Genomic DNA, 18,959 nt, shown 5'->3' with positions numbered 1-18,959 from the left:
CTTGCAAATTTTAAGTGGAATGTAGGACGGACTCTCATACGGAGACTTAAAGGGGTTTTCTGTCTCCTTGTTTCAGCTTTGCCTGCAGTGTCTGCGTCTTACTTCCTGTATTTCACTTGTCCTATCTCCCAGGTCCATGGTTATAGCAACACTGTGTAAGGGCGGGATCACACCTGTGCCCAGTCTCTGCTTTGCAGGTTTGCGTTTTCTGCCCGAGAAACTGGACAGGAGATGGAAAGCGGCAGTCAGTTTTAAAACCCATTCACTCAAATGGGTTTGCAAAGTGTCCGCCCGTGAGCGTTTTGTGCCTCTCCATGGCGAAGCCGTTTTTATTAACCAGGCACAGTTGAACATGCAGGACTTTGTGTCCGGTTAAATAAAAAAAAAGTTTCGCCGCGGAGACCAGAAGACGCTCATGGGCGGACACTGACTGCCGGGTTTCCGTCTCCTGTTCAGTTTCTTGGGCAGAAGATGGAAACCCACAAAGCGGAGACCAGGCGCAGGTGTGAACCCGGCCTAAACAATGGGAGGAATGTCATATAGCAGGAGAAGAAAGCAGAATTTCTAAAGCAATATATTTAGGAAAAGTCTTCAGTACATAAGCTACCAGTATAGACAGGTTCATTGAGACGGGACAACCCCTAGTGTGCGAACCTATAATGAGGCTTTTATGCGCTTTTTCTGGGCGCAGTACTGTTAGTATACCTGGTGGTGCAGGGTATTGTACATGGCTTCTGTTTCACCTAATGGGGCTACCTGAATGCTGCAGCCCATAGAACAGCAGATCATGGGGGGTGCCTACATAGACATAGCCTTATCCATAGACAAGCCAGCAATATCCAGATCCTGGAAAAGCAGAGTCCTGTATAGTAATGGCCCCTGCACATAGCTGCCTGTGAGCCCTGACTGAGCCCTACCTAGGAAGGATACAAGACATTCAGTCTCCCTGCCAGTCCCGACACAAGGAAGTGACTCTGCGCATGCGCGTGGGGTGGTTGCCCGGCGACCAGAACGCGATACTGTATCATTGCAACCCTGTGATTTCCCGGGAGGCCGGCGCTGCAGCTGCGAGACTACATACAGCATGTACCGGACTATGGAGATCTACATGGCCAGCAAGAAGAGAGTGCCCGAGCGCGTCCTGTAAGTCCCGGCTGCTGCTGCTGCTGCTGCTTCTCTTCCCTGTGCAGGCGGTGCTGAGCTCCCGCCTCTTACTACGGCCACTCCGCTGGTTCAGCTAAATAAAGGTTATTCTCTGATGTCAGGGACAAGTAATATCATGTGACTGATGTGCCCGAGCCACAAGTGGTCAGAGCAAGGAGTGGGCCCTGCTAGGCACAAGTTATACAAGGTTAGAGATGGCTTTCATAGTGCTCTTATATATAGAGCCATAGTGAGCCCAAATACAGAGCACAGTGCCCCCATATATAGTGACACAGTGACCATATACAGAGCTGCAGTGCCCCCAAATACAGAGCACAGTGCCCCCATATATACAGTGATCCCAAATACAGAGCACAGTGCCCCCATATATACAGTGATCCCAAATACAGAGCGCAGTGCCCCCATATATAGTGACACAGTGACCATATACAGAGCGCAGTGCCCCCATATATACAGTGATCCCAAATACAGAGCACAGTGCCCCCATATATACAGTGATCCCAAATACAGAGCACAGTGCCCCCATATATACAGTGATCCCAAATACAGAGCGCAGTGCCCCCATATATAGTGACACAGTGACCATATACAGAGCTGCAGTGCCCCCATATATCCGCTACAGTGACCCCAAATACAGAGCACAGTGCCCCCATATATAGAGTAACACAGTGACCCCATATATAGTGACACAGTGACCCCAAATACAGAGCACAGTGCCCATATACACAGCTACAGTGCCCCCATATACAGAGCACAGTGCCCATATACAGAGCTGCAGTGCCCCCATATACAGAGCTGCAGTGCCCCCATATACAGAGCTACAGTGCCCCCATATACAGAGCTGCAGTGCCCCCATATACAGAGCTGCAGTGCCCCCATATACAGAGCTACAGTGCCCCCATATACAGAGCTGCAGTGCCCCCATATACAGAGCTACAGTGCCCCCATATACAGAGCTGCAGTGCCCCCATATACAGAGCTACAGTGCCCCCATATACAGAGCTACAGACGAAGAATCAAAGGAACATTTTATTGCCCATTTCATAGCATGGTGTAAATGAGACTGGGTGAAGAATGGCAATTCCTAGGAGCAGTCATTATGGCAGCCATAGGGATTGTCACCTTTGTACTTTCCACATACATAAGCAAGTTCTGTGGTTTTGCATTCACTACATGAACAAGGAGGCTCAGGATGAGTAACACTGCAACACCTACATTTATGGAGAATCAGTGAAGCACCTATGACTCCTGCTTTATTACTTATGGGAATACTAACTGGAACTTGTTGGGGTTTTTTTGACAGGCCAAATACTTACAGAATATTTAATGAAAATTTATTTGATGTAAGTTTGGATCAAAGTAAAATCAGCCCTCCTGTTCTGCTCAAGAAGACTGGTCCTCCACCCCACCCAAAGTCACCAAATCGGAACAATATGCCTCATCCATACCATGCTAAGTTCATTCGAGACAATGTCAGGTTTCTGAACGAACCTATAACATACATGTTAACCTCCAACACCAAGCACAGACAGGTAAGTACCGTATACAGAAACTACAAAAAGTTGTTAAGATGTCCTAGACTGTTTTTGATTTTTGCCAAGGGATAATGTGTGAGCTTATAAAGCTAGCCATGATACCTGAGCAGCCAGAGTTACTTTTGTGCTTGCACCCCTCAAATTTGTGTCTTGATGCCGCAATTGCAAGGTTTTCCCTGGTCCTATAATGTTAAAACCTGCCTCCAGCACTCCTGGAAATACCACGTCCCCTTCATTGTTTACAGTGCCCAGCACCTCGTCTTTACAATTGGTGCTCGGTACTGGCGCTCATCCCATTCATCCCTTTTCTATCTGATTGTCTCCGTAGGGGTATTTTTTCCTTCCTGTGATGGTTTTTATATCCTATGTAATTAAACCGCTCCTATAATAGTTACATTTCTCTGCATTTTCAGTGTCCATTCCTTTATAACAGAGCCATATCAATTATGACAAATCATCCTGTATGTTCCTGTTGACTTATGGAAAAAATGGCAGTGTGAACAGAGCCTTACAACCCCTTGTTAAATGCCCAGTTAAGGAATTTGAGTAAGTGGCAGATTTATTTTGGGTTCACCACTTTCCTCAGCAGAAATCTCCTATAAAGTGCAGTTCTTGCTCTGCAGGATTAACATGTCGGTGCAAACAGACATAGAAATAAGGTTCTTAGTTTTGCACTTTGATCAAACTGTAATTGTAAGCCCATCTGCCATGACAAGACGACCTCTATTATGTTAGGTTTGCAAATGTATTCAGGTTTCTGTTCGAGGGGACCGCTTGGGGAACCTTCAATGGAAATCTAATCCTCTTAAAAAGTGGACATCCACGGAAACCAGCGTACCCCAAAGACTGCCTGGAAAGGGAAAAATATTCAAGCAGCACCACATTTTTTAAGCAGGTTCGGGGATGGAAACCCTGAACAGAATTCAAGCATTGGTGTGAACCCAGCCTTCGGTGGGTACTACATTATAATGGCTCACCTCTCTGAGGACCTTGATTTCCCATTAATGAAGGCAGATGTGTTTCTCAGCCATATCATGTCCTCCATACATCACAAAAGCCTTCCCTGAATGAATAGGGGAGAGTAGTTCACCTATATTATATCAGCCACACCGCCCAAAAGCACAATGAAGAAACTCACAAAATGGTCAGCACTGCCAATAAATGTGAACACGAAATGCTGGTGCAATACGAATGTAAAAACAAACGTGCAACAGCACTCTGCAAACACCAAGAACATTACTGACAGTGGGGAGATATCGGTGGTGGGGGAGGTGGTTTGGGGGGGTTCTGGGGGTGAGGGTTAGGAAGGGGGTCCAGGGCGGGTGCTTTGGTAGGGGGGCGTTAGGGGGGGATGGTGGTGGAGGGAGGGAATAGGTAGTGAGGCCACCCGGGGGAGTTGGTATGTGTAGCACTGGCGGGGGACGTTGCTGCGTGTCGCGGCCGGATACCGGATGCTGTGCGTGGATGGGAGTGGCGGACTTCGGTGCGGTACGGCGAGGAAACCGGCTCAGCGATGCCGCGCTTGCGTGGGGAAGGCAGACGGGTGCGCGGGGGAGTGTGGGCCTGTGTAAGTGATGATTGGCACAGGGAGTGAGGGCGGCGCAGACGAAGTCGCAGGTAATGCTAGTAGATATATATTTATACAAGCAGATAGTTCTTAAAAATGTGTTTCTCATAGAAATTTGGTTTAGAAAATCAGGCCAATTTTTGTGACACATTCCCTTTAACTATTAGATAAAACAGACAAGTTGGGATAGATGATAGGTCCTCTTCAATTTGAGAATAAGTAGACAATTCTTCTATTGTCTTATGTCAATAACTACTTGGTTGTTCCATTTAGTTTCTCTAACAAATGACACATAAATAATGATTTTGGCTATTGTCCTGTAAACACAGAGGGGAACAAAGACCGAGAATCACATTTCATGTAGTATTCAGGGTTTTTATCAAAGCTTACATTGGCGTTATTCCAGTTATATCAAACAGAACCTTGGCTATTTTCTATATTTTATTTTACTAATAGGATTAGGGTTACCATCCACCATATTACAAGACCGAGAAGATCAGCTGAATCTTGAAGGAATAGCGATTCGCCAAAATGGGATGTATTGGCCACAATTCCTGACCACCAGGGCAGGGCTGTAACAGGCGCTGCTGTATGTTTCTATGATTCCCATAGAGGTGAATGGGAGCTACAGAAACAGTGTAGCACATTAGCTTTGCTGTTTCTATAACTATGGAGCTAGAACGGTGAAGCTCAGCTGGGCTACAGTATTTCCAAAGTCTCCATTCACCCTTATGGGAGTTATAGAAACAGCGCAGAGTAACGCTGTTCACCTGTTTCCATAAGTCTGGTCAGGACTTACAGCCAGTTAAGCGATTTACCGTAATGACCTTTTAAAGTCTATAGAGAGTATGAGGAAATGTTAGTTATAGGGTGAACCAAGGACTGTCATTGTATAGTAGTAGTCCGTAAATTTCATACAAGGTATGTAGGGGTGTATGATATGTTTCCCAGTGGAGATAGGCTACAAACAGTCTATAAAAGGCTTGATATTTATTGAAAGAGAACTAGCTTATGTCTTAAGGGGTATGTCCTTCTCATAAAGTAATGACCTATATCTGAGATATCACTTTATCAATCATGGAGGCCCGATGAGTTGGACTCCCACCAATCCTGTGAATGATGGGGTCTCAGGTAATTCAGCACCACCACTGTATCTTTACCAGCCAGCTATGCTATGTATAGAAACTAGAACAAATGTTAATGGGGTCATCTGCATTTCTCTACACAACTTGATGTTCGAGAGCAATACTGTCCAGCGGAAAACAGTAAAGGGGCCCAGACGTCAGTCAGCGCTGTCACCCCTTTCATTCCCATGGACAGATTTGGATCCAGACATCACGCCTCCACCAATCATAGTCATGACATATCTTAGCAGTATGGCACTGCTTTGCAAGATGGGAATACCCCTTTAACTCTTTCTCTGGTGACACTCTTAGAATCAGGACACCCTGTGTTTATGGGCTGGACACCCCAGAGACTGGTGCATCACCATTCCTGGACTGTATTCCATTGTCATTTTACTATTAATTGAAGTGCAACCAGTTATTTTTAAGCCGGTGTCTTTTGCGGAAGGTGCAGGTATTATAACTAAAATCTTATGAGATCAGCAATATTTTCTTCATTTTCCTGAAGACAGAGTGGTGGCCAAGATATGAAGAAAATGTATATCTTCATAAACCTTCTTACAATCTGATGACAACGCAGAGAAGTGACTTCAGACATCAGACTTATTCTAGTCCTCAAACTCGGCATGGATGTAACCCACACAAATCCCCTTTACATGGAATAGGTAAGCTACATCTCTTCATATAAAAAGCAACACAAGTAACCAATAGACAACCATATATACTGGATCAGTATGCATTGTGCAGTGTTTGATAGCATTACTAGATCACTATAAACAGTGTATATAGGACTAAATTCTGCTTTTTAGTGATGTCTGATGAATATTGCAATAGTTTTCCTGATAGGATTCCCTAAATCAGAGGTGAGAAAATGTACTTGTCCGAGTATTTCAGTATTGGCAATTTTCCTGATTCACTGACTATATAAAGAGTTATTCTACCTGAAAGAATACAAATTAATAAATATTTATTCATTATTAAAAAAAGGGGCATATAGCCAAAAATCTCAAAACCAGCAGCGCTGGTCACCTTGCATGTGAATGAGATCCATTTAAGGCTGAGGCCCCACATTGCGGAAATGCAGCTTCTTTTGTTTCAGATTTTGCTGCGTTTTTTTTGAGTCAAACCTAGGAATGACTACAAAAGGAATGGGAGATATACAGGAACTTCTTATACTTCTGCTCAATCCAATCCTGGCTTTGGGTCAAAAAATCGCAACAAAATCTGCAACAAAAAAAGCTGCGTTTCCGCAATGTGGGGCCTTAGGCTAAGGCTGAGGGCCCACGTTGCAGAAACGCAGCTTTTTATGTTGCAGATTTTGCTGCGGCTTTTTGAGACAAAGGCAAGAATGGCTACATAGGGAATGGGAACTATATAGGAAAATTTAATACTTCTACCCTCTGCTCAATCCACTCCTGGCTTTGGCTCAAAAAAACGCAACAAAATCTGCAACAAAAGAAGCTGCGTTTCCGCAAAGTGGGGCCTCATCCTGAGGCACCACGTTGCAGAAACGCGTTTTTCTTTCTGCAGGAATGCAGAAGTAATAAATGCTGCATTTTACAGTAAAAGCAAGGCGAATAAGATTCTGGCTAACCATGTCTGCACATTGTGGGGGAGAAAACAGTGCAGATAAGCTGTGTTTTTATAAACACGGCATGTCAGTTTTACCTGCAGAAACAATTACATTTTCTCTATAAAATTAATAGGGAAAGAAAAACTGCAGAGAAAAGGCAATAATGCAAAGAAAAATGCTAGGGGGGGGGGGGTTGGCCAAAGGCCAGTTTCACATGGTGTATTAGCCACCGTCCATGACTGAACGGCACAACCGGGCGCATGGGTGTCACATTGATGTCATCTGTGCTGCGCTGCACCAGCCGCTGCCACATTCATTCAAATAAGCATGGCCGTAAAACTGGACAGGAATAGGACCTGTCCTGAGTTTTGTGCCCTGGTTACAAACTATCTATGTGCCAAATTTCATCCAAATCCATTCAGCCGTTTTTGCGTGATCGAGTAACAAACATCCAAACTTTATATATATATACACACACACACACACACACACACACACAGTCCCCTCCCACATATGTTATGTCTTCTGCATGGCGCAAAGCTGAAATAGAGCGGAGGGTGATCTATATATATATCTATACTTTGTTATCACTAAATAAGACTTCACAGTTCTATATATATACAGCACGGCTGGTGAATATAAGACCTTACTTGAACACCAAGTATCTCTACAACTATTCCTTCCATGGCGTGTTTTCAGTCTCTTCATATGAGCAGCTGTCGAGTAAAAACTACTTGCTTCCCACATTAACCTTGTAGGCGCCTTAGAAGACGGCTCACCTCTAATTTTATGAATATAAGCAGTCCTCAGCAGCTCTTTAAGGGTTAAAACAGCAGGAACTCAGCAGAAGGGATAAAATCTGCCAAACTTAATCTCATTTGACATCTGATACGTGGGTGTCTTTTTATTGGGTTTCAGAATAACATACTTTCATGGCTATATTGAGAAATTTCACTTTACTTCTCTACTGTATGTAAATTCTGTGTATTTTATACACTCCTTATTCCATGCTGTGTCTTATTGCTGTTCTGAGGTGTCATTATCACTCCATAGGCTTCCTTCACACGACCGTATGCAATGTACGGGTCTGTGAAAATGGCATGGATGATGCACGGATTGGTATTGATTCGCCTTCCATGCTTTTCACTGACCCATACGCTGAATTGAATGCACCGAGCTGCACATAAGGACAGGTATAGGACCTGCTCCATATTTTGTGGCTCTTCACTACGGCCCGGACATGCAGCTGATAAAACTACAGGTGTAGGTATGGGCTCATATAAATACATACTATAATACATAGATACATGCTCCACACTTTGATCCGCAATTGCGGATTGTGCCATTTATCACGGACCTAATGTCTAGACAGCCCTTATTTACATGACTGTATTTCAAAGGACCTTCACATGACCTTTATAGAACCCATGACTTTCAATGGGTCTATTCACAGGCCACTATCTATATGGAAATAGATAGTGCATGTTGGTTTTTGGACAACCGTGAAAAACAAACCGTTAAAAAAACAGCCATGTGAATATACACATAGAATTCAATGTGTTGTCAAAATGGCCGTGTGTCGTCTTAAAATCTGATCCACTTTACTGCTGCTGTAAAATGCCACAGATTTACTGCATTGAAACTCTATGCAGATGTTCTGCAGCATTTCAGTCCTGTGAACTTACCCTAATACCAATGATAAAGCACCCACTGAGGTGCAGGGGCCTTAGGGGCAGTTCACACGGCCTAAGATAAATTGGAAAGTAAAGTGAACATTTAGCATAGCACTTATTTTTTCAGCATCTTGCTTTGATCTCTGACTCCCATTGAAAACAATACGAGACAAAATCATGGCAGGATCTACCTGTACCTCAAAGTCAGCACCAGATTTGGCGGTGTTAACATACCCTTGCTGTATCTCCCTGTTCTTCTGACTTCATATACACAGGCATACAGTACAGAGGTTTTTTGTTCTGTGGTAACGCACTCCAATACATGCCTTATATACTGACCTACAGTATTCTAAAAGCTTCTTATGCAGAATATCTCCCACATACTGCACCCAACAGAGCGTCATGCAACAGAACAAAAAGTCCCTCCAGGTTACAGATTAATCCGCGATATTAAGATAAAGGCATATAATAAATTACTGCAAGCTCACTATTTCAGGCCCAATTTACATTATACACTTAATGGATTTGTGTTACGAAGACATCTCCTGTCTGTATGCCCCTACTAAGGCATATGGCCATCATAGAGGAGAATCTTTCACTCTGTATGGACCATTACTACCTGGCAGACTTGAGATTCTCTTATCTGGAAGCCATGTGCTACTACATTTCCCCTGCAACAGCAGCTGCAGCCCTGGCAAACCACAGATTTACCCAGTAAAATAAGGTGTTTGCCTTGTTGGCCCAGGACGCAACTCCATTTAGACCGGGGACTCACATGATGTACTCACAGTGGGTAAGATGCTGCAGAATTACAGGCAACCATCCCGCAGTGATGTACAATTGAAGTCTAGTGGATAGGATCTAAACAAATACACACACTGCTGATAAAAACACAGTGTATATTGTTTTATGCTGCAGGTTTTCAACCTACAGCATGTCAATTATTGCTACATGTTTGGCCACTGTTTTCAACCTTTGCAATGCAAAGGTGAAAGCTGGGATACCGCGGACCTAGCTTAGGGTTAGTTCACATCTGTGTTTGGTAATGTGTTCGGGGAGTCCGCATGTGTCCATTTCTCATCTAAGAAAACTGGACAGCTAAAAATAACTCTTTTTAGGCTAAGGCCTCACGTGGCTCCCTGCAGAAAAAAAATGAACGGAAAAGACCACTGCGGCAGCACATTGCGGTTCTTCCCACAATACTTTTCACAGAAAGTAAGCAGAGTTTTTGATGCAAAGCGGAGATGGTTTTCACTTGCATTAGTTCCTTTCTGTAAGACTCCAGGTCTCCTAAGGCAGGGGCTCCAAGTTTTGGAAACAACGCAGCAAAAAGTGTTGTGTTTTATAGTACCTGCAAAGGGTCTGGCTAATCCCATCCACACATTGCAGAGAAAAATCTGCAGCGGTAAAGCTGAGTTTTCTAAAAAAAACTCTCCATACCTGCAGATTTTCCATATAGATATAATAGGGGCAGTCAGTCTACAGGGGAAAATGGTGCAAAAATGCAGGGAAAAATGTTGCAGAAAAAACTATGACATATTTCTGCCGTAGTTTTTTCAGCAGCGTTTTATTCTATGGGTCTTGCTACGTGAGGCCTAATGGTCAAAATAGTTTACAACACATTTGTCAGCACAGTATTGGGTTACTTTGTGGTCATCTGATAATACAGAGTAATGTAATAATATGTCACCAGGAGGACACATCTACATAGAAACATGCTAAATCAGCTTGGGTTCACACAGTTGATATTTAGCCAGTATTTTGCATCAATATTTGTGAACCAAAAACAGAAGTGGGTCCAAAACACAGAAGGGTGTAAATCATTTTATTTTTTTTTCTCTGTGTTCATTGTATTTTTTTGGTTTACAAATACTGATGCAAAATACTGACCAAACATTAACCAGTTTGCCTTACTCCGCATTCACACAACTGAGTGCCAGCTATGAAACTGGGTCTGTGTTAGCCGGATTTTCTGGCCTGTACCTTGTGTTGGGCGTATGTCCTAGTATATTAGTGATCTGCCTGCCTCCTATACTGTCCCATACTATAATCTCACAAAAACTACATGTGTGAATTCAGTTTAACATTCTAGTAGACTCACTGGTGTTTTTTATATATACTATATATACTATTTTCATTTGCTATACAGTTTTCATGGAACTCTACAGAGTGCTACCATGGCAACTGTTCTGTCAAATGATAAGAATACATGCCGTTACATACACAGTCATCACATATTGAAACATGTTACACCCACGTTAACTATACTGTTTATATTGCAGATTTTATCTGTTTAGCTGTTTTAATACGTCCAAGTGGATGGGGATTAGCTGCAATAACAACCACAGCCTGTGGACAGGAGTGGCGCCGTTACTGTGAGAATAAAGAAGAGATCTAGTGTTTTCGAGTTTTCTCTGGATGTGCCATATATATCCCAGACTGGAATAACCCCTTAACACTAAGGCCCCACTTAGTGTGCCGCAGCCAAAAAGTGCTATATATATATATATATATATATATATATATATATATATATATATATATATATATATATATATATATATATATATATATATATAGTTGGCAAGAGACTATTTTGCCAAAACATAGGACTGGTCAAGTCTGTTGTGACAGTAGCCTCATAGTATAGACAGCTCAGATCAGATCAGATTAGTCCACTTGGTCAAGTATCCTATAAAGTTAACTAGAAGTTGATCTATACAAGCAAAAATATACTTGATAAAGTATTGTATATATAATTGCTGTTGAAGTAATAAACAAATAGCTAATTGAAAATGCATCTTATTGAGCATTGAATAGCAGGATTAGCTGCAGGTTGTCTTATGCCAAATAAATCATCTGAAACCACAACTGTCTCATTGTGAACATTATATCCGGAATATCAGACCAGTCCCACATGTTGGTGAACACTAACCATTGCCTATGCTGGATGGCCCTGTGTGGGAAAGTGACATCACGTTGACTTGCTTCAGTAGAACTGTCAGAACTGTGTGGTCTCTAATGGCAGTCACGTGACATGCACAATCAAACCAAGGGGCAACATGGTGACTCAGTGGTTAGCACTGCAGCGCTGGAGTCCTAGGTTCAAATCCTGCTAGGAACAACATCTGTAAGGAGTTTGTATGTTCTCCCCATGATTGCGTGGATTTCCTCCCATACTCCAAAGACATCCAAAACCACAATCGAACCCTATTAATAATATTTGTTGGGAACTCTTGTCGTTTCATTCATTTTAATGGGACCAAATAAGACTGCGTTCTGCTCTATTTTATCCAACTTTATTGATGAAATCCAACTTCATTGAGGTCAGTGAATAGGACCTGTCCTGTGGTTGATTTGGGGTATAACAGTCCGTGGAGTCTCATCTTCCTCTTAGTTGGTGGCCGCTATATGGGGAAGTGGGGTGGGGTGGGTGGTTTGGGCTATATCCATAGACTATGCCTGACAGAGCCTCATTATCGAGATTCTCTAGAGGTGGAACTTGCATCTGTCCGGTAATATGGCATATCCTATGGATATAGCCATAAATACTGAGATGGGAATATCCACTAAAGCATGTGCAGTTGCTATAAACTAAGTTTCTGGTTTAAAAAATAGTGAATGTGCTTGGTTTTTAATTCTAAAAATGACCATTCTGGAGTTTTTCTGTTTTCTCAGTGTTTATATGTTATTCCTCCATGTGATCTGGACCCTTCCCATAGTTTATAGACCTGAACTCAAGACACAACTAGAGGTTTCTTCAAGAATTTGACTATAAAATAAGATCAGACCATTTGGGTGCCTGTAGCCACTTATTATATGATTCATGCATCAGGACCATTTGGGTGCCTGTAGAGGACAGCATTAGCTAATAATAAGACCCACCCACTTATTATATGATTCATGGATCAGGACTATTTTGCAGCAATTTCCTTTACATCACCCCTAAATACAGTGTTAATAGAAAATGTCTTAATGTGCAAATTTGTTACTTGGAAATGATTTTTTTCTGCTTCTTCGTTTACTAGTAAATTATATACAAGGAATCCTAAATGTATCTGAAAACATTCATTTTCGATGTCATTAACACATGTACTGTTTTATAGTTCCTCTCGCATCTCCCAGGGGAAGAAATCGGCTGCCAAAACTATTACAGGAAGAGATTTCCTTTTTGCATCAATATGATTCAAGATTAACACCCAATGAACCAATTCGGGGAAAGGTAAGAAAATCCTGATTCTTCTAGATTTATTCAAGCATCCTAAGCCCTTCGGTCCATTACATAAGTCAGTAATGTGCTTTCCTTTCTGTATTAATGAGAAGGTTTATAGTATATATACATTGTGTAAAGCCTCCAGGACCCGAAATGAAAACCCCTCCATAAACAGCGGGAGTAAGGTGTAAGCGCAGGATTTACAACAGGATACATTGGTCTCTTGTTGATTTTACCAGTACAAATTTTTTCTTAAAACTGTGTATGTTCATAGTAAATGAGTTCACGTAAAATGTAATGGGTCTGACTGTTTTACAAGGGGCGGCAACTTTGTGTCAGTATTAACTCTTAGTGACTTATTCCAAGTTGATTTTCACCCTGGGATCTAAAACCAAATACAACAAAGCTGTAAGCGCTATAGCACACAGTCATATTGAATTGGTTTGTTTACTTTGGACTTGACTATATTATATTTTCATACCTCTCAATACATGAATTCTTAATAGTCGGAGGTTTAAAGAGGAACTAAGACGGCATTCACCCCCTAATAATAGGCACCAGTTTACTTATTCAGACACAATTGGAAAGTTTTCTCAGTCCTCGCAATTCCTAAGCAGTCGGTGCAGTTAGTTTTGGTGCCTAATATGATAAATAGGCTCCCACTGTCAGGTCATAATTATGAGCTATCTGACATTGGCTGCCATAGATTGGACAGTGTAAGAGGTCTCCCATTTCCTTCTCCCTCCTGAGACCACCTATGTGATAGCAGATGTCGAATTAGCATATCAGCCACCAAAATGAACTGCCCCGGTTTCTCAGGACCAGTGGAGGCTAGTGAAATAATCCAATTGCATAGGAATCAATGAAGGGGTGACTATTAAAGGATGGAAAGAAATGCAATGGGAGCCATGGAGCCATTGTGGACTGCAGTTAGTAATATAGCGCCCCCTTTCTAAACAAAATTAATACAGACCTTGCAGGCTCTACTTATATCTACAAAAGTCCTGGACCTTATAGAGATCTCTGCACAGCTTCATTGGAAATTCCATCATATCTGATGAGAAGAATCGCACAGCATGCAGTACTATTCTTCATGTCAGAATGATGGACATATGGCGGACTTGACCGACCCCAATTATAATTCAGAGGGGATCAAAGTTAGTGTTTGGGATTCCATTGATTTCATTTTTCTGCACCTATGAAACCACAACAGAAGTGTGAACAGAGCCTAAACAAGTTAGTTGTAGCGCCAAGAATAGAGCCCCAATTAGCAAAACAGTGATAGTCCCTTAAGGGTTGGGCTGTGAGAGTAGAATGGATGTGAGATCTCTAAAAACTCCCACCAAAACATTTGTCTGGATTTCCTTTACAACACAGGTGCACCTTGCTCTCAGCTTACTTCTCTTACGTAATGCTATTATGCATCTAGCCAGCACAGTAAAGTGTCTACAGACGGGATGCAGAAACAATTTTCCTGCTGGCTATGTTAGTATATTCCTAGTTTTTCTATTTCTAACCATGGAATGTGGACAGTGACACCAAATACAAACACTGGAGTAACAACATGCATGGTAGACGTTCATTCATCGTAAAAATAGGAATATTTTTATATATGAGAGCCGTAGGGCCAACAAAAACAGAAAAAGGAACAAAACATGAACTCAAATAGTAGCTTTGAGTTCTGAGAGCGGAGGTCACATTTTATTAACTAGCCTAAGGCTCTTCTATATTCTGCAGCTCCAGATGTCGCTCTTAGGTGTCATGGTAATATGGGTAGGAGGGCTTTACTGACAGGTCATTATGTTATCACCACCACTTCTTAGACCCCAGGCCGATGTCCAGGAAAACCATATGGATTCTTGGCCCGTATTTCAGCTCAGTCCACAGCTGCACTTTCTTTCTGCCTGTGTTCCTCTTGCTAATGTCAACTTTACTTCCTTTTCAGCGTCATGGAGCCTTTGTGTGGAAAGAGATAAAAACAGAGAGTGGTTCAGCCGTTCCTCACGGAACAAAGCTGTTCCTAAATGCCACAGGGTCACATGCACTCAATAGCTACAAACAGAAAGAGGAAATTCAGTGGAAAGCAGCATGACCTCACCCAGTATCTGCCTGCATGGTTCCCAGCAGATGTTTTACTGCTCAAGCTCACTTATCAAAAACAGAATTCAGGGAAGCAGCCAAGGCCGATCCCGAAATTACAGCCGCACTACAGAACTATGTGGGATGCTCTCAGGCATTCAGAAGAAAGTCCCTCTTTTTTATTGGTGAAGCATTATAACGGCAGCCAAAGGAAGTCCTATGGAATTCAACTTTCTTCCTGCAAATTTTGCCACATATGCACCCGTGGACAAAATTGTTGGTACCCCTCATTTAATGAAAGAAGAACCCACAATGGTCACAGAAATAACTTGAATCTAACAAAATTAAAAAAGTAATAAAAACCAAACTGCATGTTGAAAAGCCACAAAGCTTTTGGGAGAATGTCCTATGGACAGATGAGACAAAAATTTAACTTTTTGGAGAAACACGGTGGCTCAGTGGTTAGCACTGCAGCCTTACAGTGCTGGAGTTCTGGGTTTGAATCCTGCCAGGAACAACATCTGCAAGGAGTTTGTATGTTCTCCCCGTGTTTGCATGGATTTCCTCCCATTCTACAAAGACATACTGATAGGAGAAAAAAATGTACATTGTGATCCCTATATGGAGCTCACAATCTACATTATAAAAATATATATATCAAACTTTTTGGCAAGGCACATCAGCTCTATGTACACAGATGGAAAAATGAGGCATATCTCGAAAAGAACACTGTCCTTACTGTGAAACATGGAGGAGACTCTGTTATGTTCTGGGGCTCCTTTGCTGCATCTGGCACAGGGTGTCTTGTATCTGTGCAGGGTACCATGAAATCTCAAGACTATAAAGGAATTCTAGAGAGAAATGTGCTGCCCAGTGTCAGAAAGCTTGGTCTCAATGACAGATCATGGGTCTTATAACAGGATAATAACCCAAAACACACAGCTAAAAACACCCAAGAATGGCTAAGAGGAAAATATTGGACTATTCTGAAGTGGCCTTCTATGAGCCCTGACCTAAATCCTATTAAGCATCTTTGGAAGGAGCTGATACATGCCGTCTGGAAAAGCCACCCTTCACACCCGAGACAATTGGAGTAGTTTGGTCATGAGGAGTGTGCCAAAATACCTGCTGATAGGTGCAGACGTCTCATTGACAGTTACAGGAATCGTTTGATTGCAGTTTTGCCTCAAAAGGTTGTGCAACAAAATATTAAGTTAAGGGAACCATCATTTCTGTCCAGGTTTCATGAGTTTTATTTTTTTTTAAATTCTGTTGAAGCGAAAAGCAATGTCTGACTTTCATTTGTTCATTTTCATAGAATTTTTATTTATTATTACTTTTGTCAGATTCAAGTTATTTCTGTGACCATTGTGGGTTTTTCTTTCATTAAACGAGGGGACCAACAATTTTGTCCACGGGTGTATATGTGGTTTACAGGCAAATCATAAAGGACCGTAAATACTATCTGACATCAATATATTGGCTGTATATAAAAATGTAAATGGACCCTTATCCCTGTTTCGCCATTTTTGTCTTTTATATATTTTAATTCACAAAGAAAATTTGTCAGGTGATTTCTGCTGTTTTATCTGAGAGCAGGATATGGTAGAAGGAAATAAGTTAAGCTTTGTGATATAAGGATCATGATTTGGAGCAGAATTTCTAAGCAGGAAGCAGGGCAAATCCTGACAGGACTCCAGCGAGAGACTGTAAGAGTAAGTACACACGGAGGCCACCTCAGGTTCCGGACCAAAATGCAGGTATCTGCGACTGGATGCCGGTGCAGTGCACCAGCATCAAGTCACGCCCTCTGCTCCAGATTAGGCCCAAATGAATGAGCCTACTTGGGAGGGAGTGTCTTCAGGCGGATGTTGCGAGGCGAATCTGCCTGAAAGAATGAGCATCTCGCTTCTTTCAATGGTCAGGATATGGATACGGCCTCAAAATCGTGACCAAAAAACTCTGTGAACCCAGCCTAAGAGTCCTGATTACCTCGCCCACACATTGGCTGCCTTTGGTGTACACATTGCTAAAGGTAATCTGCCAATCACTGTATATGGGCGGGGTTAACAGGACTCTTACCGTTTCTTCCTGGAGTCCAGTCCGGATGTACTCTGCTTTTTACTCAGATATCCTGCTCCAAATCATAATTCTATATATTATAGAGATTAGCCTTTCTCCCGCTATCATATACTGCTCTCAGACGGACAAGGTAACTTTAGAATCTGTAGACTGCATAAAATAAAAGCAATATATTGCTATTTTTGTGTGTTCTAGTTGTGTGTCCAATTTGTGAAGACTCATATTTTTATATTTCATGTTTTTATACTTGGGCATACAAAGCGTTCAATGTCTGGTTATTAGACAACACACAGTATTTCCCCTTGCGCCTCTTTATTCCCATACAGTAATGTCTGCACATGAGCATGCCCACAACATTATCCTATAGAAGTCAGTAGGGGGTATGTATTAGGTTGATTGTCTACATTGCAGAAAAGCAGCTTTTTTATGCAGATTGTGCAGCGGGTTTTTTTAGACAAAATTAAGAATGGTTACATAAGAAATGGGAAATATATAGGAAATACTTAGACTTCTATCTCCTGCTGAATCTAGTCCTAAAAAAGCAGCATTTCCACAGCATAGGGCATTAGCCTTAGGCTCCGTTCCTATGTAGTAACGTGCCGCTCATTCTGACACGGAAACACGTGTCAGAGTGAGGTGCTTCAAAACAGATCCCATTGACTTCAATGGGTGCCGACTTACGCGCACTACCCATTGAACTCAATGGGAGGCTTTTTTACCTATTGGTTTCAATGGGTAGCGCACGTAAGACCGAACCCATTGAAGTCAATGGGATTTTGTTTTACTGTGCTCACTCTGACACATGTTTACGTGTCAGAATGAGCGGCGCGTTACTCCGTGGGAACGGAGCCGTAAAGTGTAACTAAACTTTCGGACAACTTTTGATTTTCTGACAGTATTTATGCCATTAATAAATTTTGTAATATACTTTATTAACCAATTTTTGGATCCTTTCTGTGAAATCCTGAATTTTTTCACTTGCTTCTGTATTGTGAGCTGTTCCTGCCTCTCACTGCATGTTACTGTGTATGAAGTACAGGAGAGTACGGGGATGTGTAAGATGTAAAGAAAATGAGATGGTGAAAAATCCTCTTTAATTCCAATATATATGATCTATGTGACACATTGCTATGTAAAATATTTGTTCTCAAGTATCAAATACATCTCCATTTGATTCTAGCTGCATAGTACAGTCATGACAAGTGTTAGCACCTTCCAATTTCTCCCAGAAAATTGCAATTACACACGAAAGATCCTCTATTCTTGAAAAAGTATAATAATAATGATATTTCACAATATATTTTTAAATGGTTAAAAAACCATCACGAATACAAGTCATCTTAGTATCTGCCATGTAAGCGTAAGGATAAGCTCCCAGGCTTTAACATAATTGCTTCAGTGCTTTGTAAGGAAGCCTTTATGGGGTTTGGCCTTTATCCAGTCATGCACCATTTAGCAACATGCAGCATGTAATAGATGCCAAAAACTGTCCAACTTACTATGAAAATTGTAGTTACTATCAGTAATGTGACTATATAGATGGGATCATGGGAATAGTAAAAAAAAACATTTGCTATACATATAGAAGAAAATTGGTCTACGGCATAATAATCCAGATTTCACAATGTTTTTTAATAATGTAATTTGGGCAACCAGAATAACAAGAATGGCCAAATATAAATCCTGTTTTTTAGATGATAAAAAGTGTCCCGAATGCTTTCCCCAAGCAATCCACCATTGAACACCTCTACTTCATTGTCATTGAACCATTTCTTCATGTATACTTCGGGTCGTTGTCCTGCTGGAACACTAAGTTGTCCTCTTCGTACCCATAGTACTCAAATGTACAAAGTAACTTGCCTTGTAGAATACTCACATATAGCCCAACATTTTGCCAGCTATAGGCATCCACCCATTAAAGAGCCTAGAAATATGACTTAGAATAACGG

The 18,959-nt window shown here is 41.7% G+C and overlaps 1 protein-coding gene across 1 annotated transcript; it reads left to right on the top strand.

The window, feature by feature from the left end:
• The first annotated feature begins 1,084 nt into the window (after window positions 1-1,084).
• Window positions 1,085-17,551, top strand: CIMIP6 (ciliary microtubule inner protein 6). Its single transcript, XM_075269509.1, is given in 7 exon segments — window positions 1,085-1,143; window positions 2,468-2,696; window positions 5,899-6,055; window positions 12,743-12,858; window positions 14,795-14,900; window positions 14,903-14,979; window positions 14,981-17,551. Coding segments are annotated over 7 exon segments (891 nt in total). The 3' UTR covers window positions 15,128-17,551.
• The last annotated feature ends 1,408 nt before the right edge of the window (window positions 17,552-18,959 follow it).

This window comes from Leptodactylus fuscus, chromosome 3 (assembly GCF_031893055.1).
Source record: "Leptodactylus fuscus isolate aLepFus1 chromosome 3, aLepFus1.hap2, whole genome shotgun sequence".
Taxonomy (NCBI): Eukaryota; Metazoa; Chordata; class Amphibia; order Anura; family Leptodactylidae; genus Leptodactylus; species Leptodactylus fuscus.
Note: the sequence above shows the minus strand (reverse complement) of the source record. Positions and strands in the feature narration are given on the sequence as shown.